At 38.0% G+C, this 12,457-nt stretch overlaps 1 protein-coding gene across 6 annotated transcripts in view; it reads right to left on the bottom strand.

Moving 5' to 3' along the window:
• Positions 1-534: 534 nt before the first annotated feature.
• Positions 535-12,457, bottom strand: part of RNF170 (ring finger protein 170) — a 39,773-nt gene continuing 27,850 nt past the window's right edge. For all 6 annotated transcript variants that reach the window (XM_055143562.1, XM_055143568.1, XM_055143571.1 and 3 more), the window contains 2 exons: positions 10,930-11,040; positions 535-3,746 (listed from right to left, as the gene is read on the bottom strand). In XM_055143562.1, coding sequence (XP_054999537.1) covers positions 3,477-3,746; positions 10,930-11,040 — 381 coding nt within the window. In that variant the 3' untranslated portion in view covers positions 535-3,476. The remainder of the gene's footprint in view (positions 3,747-10,929; positions 11,041-12,457) is intronic.

Here is a 12,457-nt window from a genome sequence, read left to right as displayed (position 1 = left end):
TCATAATGGTAGATTAACTGGTATGGTGAATTGATCAACTTAAAAAATACACATTACAGCATTATGTTGAATGTTGAATCTTTGTGTAAGTCATTCTCAATGTTCAGCTCTTAATTCAAATTCCATCCTATTCAGCATTTATAGTAGATTAACCACATTAAATGTTTCTTCAAGAACAAAAGCATTTCGGGGCTGGAGCAATAGCACAGCGGGTAAGGCGTTTGTCTTGCACGCGGCCGACCCGGGTTCAAATCCCAGCATCCCATATGGTCCCCTGAGCACCGCCAGGGGTAATTCCTGAGTGCAGAGCCAGGAGTAACCCCTGTGCATCGCCGGGTGTGACCCAAAAAGCAAAAAAAAAAAAAAAAAAAAAAAAAAAAAAAAAAAGAACAAAAGCATTTCTACTTTTTCAAGTTTATCACAGTAAAAATAGAAATGAGAGGTATGATACTAGATGTAATTTATTACAACCATTATATTTAATGCTATTTCAGGAATCCTGAATTGTTAAATAATATCCAAGAAACAGAAAAATATTTTTTAATTTTAGATGTTGCTTTTATTCAGAGAATAATTACTTGACAAACTCTTAAATCATCATCTGTCAATCCTTTGCAACAATGCTTAGGCAGGTAAGACACAAAGCTTTGGGAACCAACAAAGCCCATTTTCCCCTTGTTCCTCTCACACTAATTGTAGTAGCAGACATTTAGAGCAGTTTTTTTTTCTCATTGTTTTCCACAGAGCTCCAAATTTTCTGCTCCTGGGTTGCAACATCGAAAAAGTACAGTATTATTGTTTACAAAAGCCCATATTATTGGCTTTGATTTATATAATTAGGTTAACTGGATTAGAAGTACTACTGTATTTTCAAATACTGATTCACTTTAAATACTGTCAGATTCCTTCTATGCGTGATCAGTTAAGATGACAATAAGCAGGTCTAAAAATCCTGACATGTCAGCATATCCCCTTATTTTAATGAAACTTTAGATCACATAGTGTTTTATTACAAAATTTGGTATAATACACCTCTTCCAATAAAGCTACAAGGATTTTCAAATATTACAATAAAATAAAGAGAAATACAGAATTTGAAGTAGAACACATGCACAGAAAATTATATCCTTTCTAAAAGTGATATTGCTGTTGCCTTGTACCACATTTGTAATTGGTAGGAAGTGTGTTTCTACTCTGTACAAAGTCCTCAGCCCTCCATTAAGTTTTTAAGTTGGTGACTGCAGCTAAAATGGTTTTCTATAAAGCATGCTATTCCAGAAGACATTTGATTACGAAGTACAGACTTAAGAATCATAAGAGCCTGTTGTTACCTTTCTTAACCTCTCCCAGGCATCATCCTCATGTCACAAGACCACCAAAGATTTCTCTCAATCTTCAGCCTAACTGAATCCACTTTAAAAATCCAAGTAAATTTAATAACAAGCACTTCAGTCACCTAATTTGTGTGTGGTTTTGGACAAAAAAAAACACTTTTGGGGGGCAGGGGGGCCACACTCTGCATTATCAAGGCTTATTCCTTGCTCTGTGCTCAGGAATCACTCCTGGTTGGCTCAAGGGACCTTATAGGGTGCAAGGCAAGTGCCCTACCTGCTGTACTATTTCTCTGGCCTCCCACAGACAAAAACATTTTTTATCTATAAAACATAAGAATGTCATTTATTAAAATGGTGAGACCCTACGACCTTTTTTTTTTTTTTTTTTGCTTTTTGGGTCATATGTCCAGCAATTCTTAGGGGTTACTCCTGGCTCTGCATTCAGGAATTACTCCTGGCAGTGCTTGGAGACCATATGGGATGCTGGGGATTGAACTCGGGTCAGCCACGTGCAAGGCAAATGCCCTACCCACTATACTATCGCTCTGGCCCCTAACCCTACCTTTTTCACAATGTTGTCTTGAGAACTAAAAAAAAATCAAGAAACTGCTTTTATTATAATTGTTATGATTTAGCATTATTGTTTTCCCCCACACCAACAGCTTTATCCTAGATCCAATTTAGAAAACATGGTAATCAGTCTATATCATCTCATTACTTAAGTTAATCTGATAACTAGTGTTGTTGGTTTTTTCCTCCCCAACTGTACAAGTGAGACTCCCTAATACACAAATGGATAGTAGGACTATTCATGACTGCAGGTGACAGAACTAACACTGGGCCGGGGCAAACTTGCTGGCCAGTTCACTAATGAACAATACCAGTAGAGAGAACTGGGTTTCATAATACTGACCGTTTTGAGTCTTTTCAAACAAATCACATAAGATATATATATATATATATATGTATATATATGTATGTATATATATATACTTAATGCTCTAACCATCTAAAAACCAACTTAACTTTCCAGTTGAATCACCTCATGCAACATTTTCTCAGCAGAAGACCTGAATAAACGAGGATTTATGCCACCCTTTAGGGACAGTTGCAACTAAGTGTGCCAACAAGAGAAAACCAACCATATTTGCCCACTTGTTGGGACAGCTCACCAGTCATTTTTCTTGTCAGAATTAAATAATAGTGTTCCTAGTTTCCTCCCAATACTTGTGATGCTCAAAATCATGAAGATCTATTTTCCTCCAATATGCATGAAACTATGATGTGTTTGCAATATTACCCAGGTTCCTAAAATTTCCCTTTTACCAATTTATTATTCTCATAAAAGACCAAGCTCTAAACATCAAATATGCTGACTTGAAATGTAATATCCATTGATGAGAATTTTTTCTGTAAACCGAAAGGTGAAACCAGATTAAAAAGTTCAAGTTTCTCTCAATTTCATCCGGAAAGAATATCAGAAAAAAAGCAGAACTGTTCTGAATGAATAAAACTACACTAAAATACTTTACCTCAATATTGTATAAGGCTTTATTGTCAAAATATTTAAATGAATGTTATAGCAATATATATTATCATATAGGTTGATACCCAAAGGAAGAAAAATGGCAAGATATATATCCTTACTATCTTAGTATGCATCCAATTAATATGAGAGAATTTGGGGAAAATAAAATTATATAAAATTATATAAAATTTTAGGACTGGAGAGATGGAACAGTACGTGGGGTGCTTGCTTTGCCCACTACTGACCAGGTTTGATCCCTGGAATCCTGTGCCCTGCCAGGAGTGATTCCTGAATGCACAGCCAGGAATAACCCAAGCATTGCTAGATGTGGCCCAACCCTACCCCACAAAATTCAAAAAATAAAATTAATTTCACATTTCCCCCAGAGATTTTACAGACAACACAGAATCAAGATACAGTTGTAAGTAATTACAGTTCTAACCTTAATAATAGAACCTGCAACATGTAAAAATTCCAGTCATATGTTATCCAGGCATTTGTCAAGTGATAATCAAGTTTTTGTCATATTGTGGTTTTAGGCTCATAGGATAGTCATGAAATGCTGCTGTGGGTCTTTAGTTTTACATATTCAAATATTTTAGTAAATTGTTTGTTCATCTGTTTAGTCTCTGTGTTATCACTTCTCGGTACATAATAGAGATGTAGATTAGCAACAAAAAGATGACAAAGAAATCATCTAGAAATCCTAAGATTCCAAACAAGGCTTCAGGTACAAAATCTAGAGGTGATATAAGATAGAAAAAAGCTCCCATTAAACAAAGTATTATCCTGATACGAAACATCCAGAAAAGGCCCCCGACTGAAAACATTTCCCTGAATGCATGCCTCAGCAAAGTGGGTAGATCCATAATTCTTTCCAGAATCTGGTAGGGGAAAGAACAAATATTATGACTTGTCAAGTAATCAGACTTTACAAAATACAATTTTCTTACAAGATACAGATAAATATAGTTAACGATAATTAAAGAGTTTTGCACATTGTAGATTTTCTAGTAGGCAATTTATTTTAAAGATAGTTTTTGAGGGGGCTGGAAAGATAGAGAGGGCAGAGTGCTTGCCCTGTACACAGCCCACCTGTGTCAATTCCCACACCATATGGTCACGAATCACACCGGGAGAGATCCCTGAGCACAGAGCCAGGAGTAAGTCCTGTAAACTGATAAGTGTGCTCCAAAAATTAAAACAAGAAAAAGTTACTGGGTGCTCATAAAATAGGTCTAACAGCAGATAACAACTAAAAGATAAAAAATCTTGAAAGATATAATATAGAGATATTTAGCAGTAATGATATTGTAGCACTATCATCCCGTTGTTCATCTATTTGCTTGAGCGGGCAGCAGTAACGTCTCCATTGTGAGACTTGTTACGTTTTTTGGCATATCGAATACACCATGGGTAGCTTGCTAGGCTCTGCCATGCGGGTGGGATACTCTTGGTAGCTTGGGATACTCTCCGAGGGGGATGGAGGAATCGAACCTGGGTCGGCTGCGTGCAAGGCAAACACCCTACCTGCTGTGCTATCGCTATACTTTAAAATATAGCAATATATTTAATCTATACTTAAACATGGACTGGAGCTATAGCACAGCAGGTAGGGTGTTTGCCTTGCACGAAACTGACCCGGGTTCAATTCCTCCGCCCCTCTGGAGAGCCCCCAGCAAGCTATCAAGAATATCTCGCCCACGCTGCAGAGCCTGGCAAGCTACCTGTGGTGTATTCGATATGTCCAAAAAGAGTAACAAGTCTCATAATGGAGACGTTACTGGTGCCCGCTCAAGCAAATCGATGAGCAACGGGATGACAGTGATAGAGTGATACTTAAGCATACAGTAATGCCAAACTTAAGTACTGATATTTTAAGTTAGTCAAAATACGAATCTAGTGTGCCAGGAGCTGAGTCTGAGACAGCCTTAAAGTTAGTCCTTCCAGGACCAGAGATGTAGCTCAGTGGGAACAGATTTCATTTTGCAAAATGGGGACCTGAGTTTTTCCCAGACCTCCAGTTAAGTCAGACGATCTGGGTTTGAATTAAAAGCTACTTATTAGGTGACCTCAGAGAAAGTATTTTAAGATACTAGAAAACATTTTTTCTCTATAGTCATATATTATATAAATTTATATTTTAATTTTATTTTATAAAGATGATGCACTATAAATATATATTTTAAACATTAAAGTATGGGTGGAGAAATTTTTTTGCCAAAGGCTAACTGGATATTTATAATACATTCACAGGCCACACAATTCACACAGAGGAGCTACCAGCAGCTAATGAGACACCCAAGTGACTGTTTCATCATGTACAAAGGCCAGACCTCATGATTTAGCAGGCCTAATGTGGCCCACGGGCCAGATGTTCCCCACCCCTGATTTAAAGCACACAGTGCAACAGATTTTAGTATATTCACAGAGTTGTACCTCCCACACTACAAACTGACTTTGAGAACATTCCTGTATTTCTAAAAAAGCAGTTCCTGGTTGGAGTCAGAGTGGCAAGGTTCAGGTTCTTGCCCCATATTGAGAGTGGGTGCTACATATGGCTCCCTGAGTATCAACCCCCACTACCCCTGACTAACCCAAACATCAATTTTGATGGCTTTGACAATCTAAGAATAGCACTCTGATAGGATGTTTATCTTGATTAGCTTGAGTTTAAGCAAATTACTAATTGCCAGAGTTTGGGTATGCCTTTCTAAAAATGTATATATACATCACTCGCCTTTATAAATGAGCATAGCTTTCACAGATAAAATTTAACAAATTATATTATTTTTTAACTGAAGGATGTGGAGAAATTGGAATCCTAGTACACTGTTGGTGAGAATGCATAGTCCCTATGTACTATTTTGGCAGTTCCTTAAAATGTTAAACATAAGAGTTACCTAATAATTCCGCAACTACAAGAGTAATGAAACACATTCACACAAATACCAGTACATGAATATTCACTGTAGCATTATATACAATAGCCAAAAAGTAAGAACAATTCAAATGTCCATTAGTTGATGAATGAATAAAATGTGTATTTTTTTATCTTAAAAAGCAACACAGAAACTGAGATGTTATAATGTAATTGAACCTTAAAATCATTATCCTAAGTGAATTATGCTAGATACAAAAGGTGTTATTACATGATCCCAGTTTAATAAAATGATGAAATAACCAATGTATAGCAACAGAAAACTGATCAGCTGTTGTTAAAGTGTCAGGATCGTGGAAGGAAAAGAAAATTGGAAGGGACTGCTAAAGCTTTTTGGGTGATGAGAGTATCTAAAAATATCTAAAAAATTTTTTTCTTCTGGCTACACCTGGTGGTGCTCAAGGTTATTCCGGGTGCTTCGGGGGTGGGGGGGAGTCACTTCCAGTGGTGCCTGGATTTATCCTGAACCTTCTCCAAACCACTTAACTATTTCTCTGGAGCTCTAAAGGTAGATTATGGTAAAAATTATATTTGCTAAAAAAAATACTAAACACTTTGTACTTTGCTTTGCCACACCCAGCAGTACTCAGAGCTTCTCCTTGCTCTGTGCTCAAGGATCACTCCTGGTGGTGCTCAGGGATGGTACCAGAGATCGAACCTAGGTCAGCTGGGTGCAAGATGAGTACCTTACCTACTGGACTACCTCTCTGGTCATAAACTTTGCACTTCTTACCATGTCAGTTACATCCAAATAAAACTATTAAAAAAGAGAACACCGGTCACCTATTCAGCCTTGAGCAAGTCAGTTTATAACTGGTTCCATGATGGTTGTTGATGGTTGTTCCATGATGGTTGTTAGCTGACTATGTGATCTATAATATAATGTACTTCTCAACACCATTTTGATATCAGAAGTTGGCAGTGACAAGAAAAACTAACCAGAGGACTTCCTGTGGTCATTTTATTACCCACAGTTCACTTTTAACAATATAGTATCATAAAGTCAACTCTAGGTCGGTATTATACAGTGCTTACTGAAAGGGAGATGGAGACAAAAAGGAATTATTAAGTTATGTGAAGAGAAAAAAATTTATTTTTTGGTAGAGGGCCCTGGGCAGAGACCTAGGCCCTACGCAAACAGGATGAGAACGCTATTAGGGTATCCCAAAGAGGAATCGAAAGAGCTATGCTAAGAGTATCACGTCTCACTCAAGTGAGAGAAGGAATCCTGAGTTCTGACCTCCATTGACAGTCAAGAATCAGGGACTCTGTCTCGTTTGCCAAGGCATCAAAAATCAGATGGGCCGGTCATGTAATATGATTCAGAGATGACCACTGGACTACAGCTGTTACCGACTGGATTCCACAGGACGGCAGAAGGCCTCGTGGCCGCCCACCAACTAGATGGTCAGATTTCTTCGTCAAATCCCTGAATGAACGATTTGAGACTCTCCCTGTGCCTGGAGCAAGCAGATATCATTGGGCTGCACTAGCACGCGGCAGAGACAAATGGAGACGCTACTAGCACCCACTTGAGCAAATAGAAGATCAACGGGATGACAAGAGACAAGTTGGTGCAGGGGAAATGTTTTCCAAGAGATGCTCCGGAGGGCCCTCTATCCCTCCTCGTTAACTCACCCAATGGGGCCTGTGGCTCAGTGCCAGGGTTACCCAGGTTACTCTGGCAGTGCTCAGGGCCTTCCAGGGCCACACCTACTGGTACGAAGATGATACGGGTGCCAGACATCAAACCAGGATTGGCTGAATGGAAGGCCTGTGCCAAGCCCCTGTTCCCATCTCTCTAGTCCCATTAAGAGTTTTTAAAACCCCACCAGAAAAACTCTTGTAACTCCTCTGGAAAACTTGTCACAAAAATAGTCTTCTTACAATCACTCTTGATGTTAGTTTTCTAAACTGTCATGGTAGAAACTTGTATATAAAGCAAAACAGTTATAGAACTTTCACAAAATTGTGGTAAATTAAATATTAGATATTTAACCCTGGTAATATTCTAATGGACAGTCAGTATGTCTCTGGAATACTTTTCAAAAACTGCCAGGAACAGAAAAGGCTCTCAGATAACTGGATGATGATAGTGAATGAAAAGTTTTCTTGTTGTTAAACATCGAGAAAATTTATCCAATATTATCTAGAACAATAGAAACTATGCTCTAAAAGTTATAAGATTTTGTGGAATAAGGAATATATATACAAGAAAGCACATGAGCACAGGTGTTTAATACTGAGACATTAAACCAAAATAATTAAACAAAAAAATCTACAGTTTGGAAAATATGTCTTGGTTTTCTATATTCACGTGTACTAAGTATATTTCAGCTTTTGCAGTACATATTCAAAAACTTCTTGGATTCTTCATTAGATTTTGAGAAAACACCTGAGTTAAAAATGTTTTTAAAAAGTTTTAAACAAGGGGCTGGAGTGATAGCACAGTGGGTAGGGCGTTTGCCTTACACACAGCCGACCCGGGTTCGATTCCCAGCATCCCATATGGTCCCCCAAGCACCACCAGGAGAGATTCTTGAATGCAGAGCCAGGAGTCACCCCTGTGCATCGCCGGGTGTGACCCAAAGAGCAAAAAAAAAAAAAAAAAAAGTTTTAAATCAAATGGCCCTTTGGCAGGGGTTGGGAAGAAGGGTCTGTAGAATTATAGAATTAATGTGTCCTCTGAAAATAGAATACTTTAAGCACTGGAGAGGTAGTAACAAATTAAGGCACTTAACAAACCCAGGTCAGTTCCCAGCACTGCCAGGGAATTTTTATGACTGTATGGTCCAGGGACCACCACCAGGAATGATCCCTGAGCACAGATTCTCACCCTCCACAAACCCCCAAAGGAGAGCAATTTTAGATGTAAAGATTCTCAATATAGGGGCTGGAGCGATAGCACAGTGAGTAGGGTGTTTGCCTTGCACGTGGCCGACCCGGGTTGGATTCCCAGCATCCCATATGATCCCTGCGCACCGCCAGGGGTGATTCCTGAGTGCAGAGTCAGGAGTTACCCTGTGCATCGCCAGGTGTGACCCAAAAAGAAAAAAAAAATGCTCAATATAACTGAACTAGGTATTACAACTTAGAAATCACCTAATACCTGTTACAAGAGTTTATAAAACAGACAAGAGATGGGCTTATATGCTACTCAGCAATAGAGCACTTATCTTGCACGTGTGAGGCTCTAGTTTGATCCGTAACACCACAAAAAAAAATTTACCTAAGTCATTAGAATGTTTTCTTAAAAAAGTAAAAAATATTTACATAATATTGACATTAAAATATTTATATATGCATTTAGTTAGTATGTAGGGAGATAGCTCAATGGGCTGGACAGCGTGCTGTGTATGAGGGAGCCCCAGGTTCAAATCCCTGGCATCAGATGATCTCCCAAGCACTGTTAATTGCAGCCAAAACTAGAGGGAAAAAAAACAAGAAGTGTTAGTAAGGATGAGGAGAAAAGGTAATCTGCTATTGGTGGAAGTGTATACTGGTGCATCTTTTGGAGAACAGTACAGAGAGTTCCTTAAAAAAATTTAAGTGTCGTAGGATTCAGTAATTCCACTTTGGGGGTCTTTAAAGGAAACAATAACACAAACTCAAAAAGATATCTGCACCTTCATTTTCATTACAACATTATTCATAATAAACAAGACATGGGAGCAATCAGTGTATCCACTGATGAATTAAAAACTATTGCATATATTTAATAAATATTTTCAACAATAAAAAGAAGAAAATTTTGTCATTTGAAAGTGCATGGATGGATCTTGAGAGCATTCTATTAAGCGAAGTAAGTCAAAGAACTTCAAAATACTATATATATAGTCTTACTACATAATTTTATATGTGGAATCTTAAAAAATATGTATCAGATAGACAACAAACTGATTGCTCCCAGATATGGGGTAGTGGAAGCTGGTGAAATGGATAGAAGTAATAAAGGAAAAAAAATTCCAATTACAAGTCCTGAAGATGTAATACAATATAATGACAAGATTTTAGAATACCATATTATTTATGTGAAAATTACTTAGAGAGTAATACATAAATTTCATTGTTCAGGGATCACTCCTGGTGGGGTTAGAGGACCATATAGGTGTCAAGGATTGGTTGGCCATGTGCGTGCAAGACTTTACCTCCTGTCCTATCTCTCCACTAACTATTGGTGTACAATAGTTGACAAATGTACACCAAATGGATGTTGACAAATTTGTATATATTATGATCATTTCACAATAAATACAAATGTTAGTTATGTCATATACCTGAAATTAATATATACATACCAGTTATATATCAAATAAAAATTAGAATGCTTTGAATAGCTGACCATCAGAGTGCTCCAAACATGCTAATTAAGGGAACATTAAAAATCAAGGGCCTAGGGAGACAGAGTAAAACACAACCATCAAACTCTCCCAAAAGTTCTCAGCTGTGGGATATGCACAATAGCACAGTGGAGGGTCGTTTCACATGGCTGACCTGATTTTGATCCCTGGTACCACACATGGTCCTTGTGTCCTGCCAGGAGCGACTCCTGAGTAAGCTTACTGCTCAGGAGTAAGCCCTGAGCACTACCGGGTATGGCCCCCAAACCCAAAACCAACAAACAACCCCGTGCCCCTCCTTCCCTTCCCCCCCACCCCCCGCAGGCAAAAACAAAGGAGCCAGAGATAACAAATGGGCAGGTTCTTGCCTTGAATGCAGCTGACCTGGGTTCCACTCTAGGCACCCCATTTGATACCCTGAGCCTGCCAGGAGTGATCACTGAGCACAGAGCCAGAGTAAACACTTTACACTGCTGAGTGTAGCCAAAAAAAGAGTTCTCAGTTGTAATTTTTCTCATAAGACAAACACTACTTTAGAATTATATAGGAGTTGATAACTTGACATTTCCTATGGCTTTTTTTGCTTATTACTTTCATAAACATCTTGAAAACTTGTCTTTGGGAAAACTAACTCTTCCTGAAAGTGATAGGAATGAAGAAGGTAAAAAAAACTTTACTCAGCACACAATGGGATTTTTCATAGTCAAATAATATTCATCAATAAATACCTTTACAAAAGAGAAGAATCATTATATTCTCAACATTACCTGCTGTAACATTACTTACAGATCTAGGCTGACCTGAGAATCTCCGGTTATAATCATTAATATCTTGATGCAGTGGCAAAACATCCTGAGACTGGTCATTTTCACCAAATATTGGTAGTAGTAAGGTTACCTGTTACAGAAAACAAAAAAAAGTGCCTTTCTGCTGCCATTAGTTTATTTTGTTATTTAATAGAATGACAGAAGACAGAGTTTACATTTTATTTCTTTATTAAAGCAACAGAAAGTGAGAAAGAATAGGAAATAATAATTTTAAAATAAACATTTTTACTTCATAATAAAATCCAATAAAAATGCAATTTTAAATTCCTTTAAAAAACGAATACCTTACCCCAACACTAGTTCTAATATTTTTAGTTCACATTAGGGATAAAGTTTGTTGTTCTCTGTCTAGGCCAACAAATATTTGAAGATACAAGAATCATGAAAACATCTGGAAGCCAAGTGTATAAAAATATAAACCTATTATTTTGAGAGAGATATAACTTCTGTATTAACATCATGATTCCTAGGCTAGAGAGGCAGTACCATAGTTAAAATGCCCACCTTGCACACAACCTTCTCCAGTTTGATCCTTGGCAGCTATTCCCGAGGATAGCCCTCTCCCCAAATGAGGTTTTTAAAAAATCATGATTACTTGTCCCTACTGGCATTTAAAATATCTATGAATGTTACCTGTCATAACAGAGATTACTGCAGGGACTAGTTCTGAAGCACCAATTTCTATTAATGATCAAAATGGGTAATTTGGGGGGCTGGAGTGATAGCACAGTGGGTAGGACGTTTGCCTTGCACGCGGCTGACCCGGGTTCAATTCCCAGCATCCCATATGGTCCCCTGAGAACTACCAGGAGTAATTTCTGAGTGCAGAGCCAGGAATAACTCCTGTGCATCGCCAGTTGTGAACCAAAAAGAAAAGAAAAAAAAAAAGGGTAATTTGGGGAGGTAGGGTTAAGGGGAGGAAATCTAAGTCTGCATATATGTGAGGCATGCCCCTCACTATGCTACATCCCTGGCTTCTAAAAAGATAATTCTTAATACTGTTACATACTGTGATGTCCACTTGTAAATGTTCAGGACCACATTAAGGTAATGTGAAAATAGAGTACCTTGTAAAAGAAAAAATACAGCAACTTTTATAGAAAATGGCCACTGATAACTCTTCAGTAAGAAAAGCAGAAAAGGAAAAGTAACTGATTTGGGTTGAAATTGTCTAGCTCAGAGATTCCCAAACTTATCTGGCCTGCTGCCCCCTTGGAATTTACCTTCTTTAAGCAAACAAGAAAGTGCCCCCTGTTGTTGCTGACACCCTGTATTGGCTCCAGTCTCCCTCTCCCACAACAGCCATGTGATAAAAAGTCAAATGTGAAAGAAACAGAATTTGGAAATATAGGAAGCAGGAAAGAAAGAAGATCTGAAATTCCCTTTCAATATCAAAATAGAAGGCAGTGATAGAGGAAAGGGGTAAATCGGGAAAAAGGACCGATGTACATACCTAACATGTACATATTATTTTATTATATAAAGTA

The sequence above is a fragment of the Sorex araneus genome, chromosome 1 (assembly GCF_027595985.1).
Source record: "Sorex araneus isolate mSorAra2 chromosome 1, mSorAra2.pri, whole genome shotgun sequence".
NCBI classification, from domain to species: domain Eukaryota; kingdom Metazoa; phylum Chordata; class Mammalia; order Eulipotyphla; family Soricidae; genus Sorex; species Sorex araneus.
Note: the sequence above shows the minus strand (reverse complement) of the source record. Positions and strands in the feature narration are given on the sequence as shown.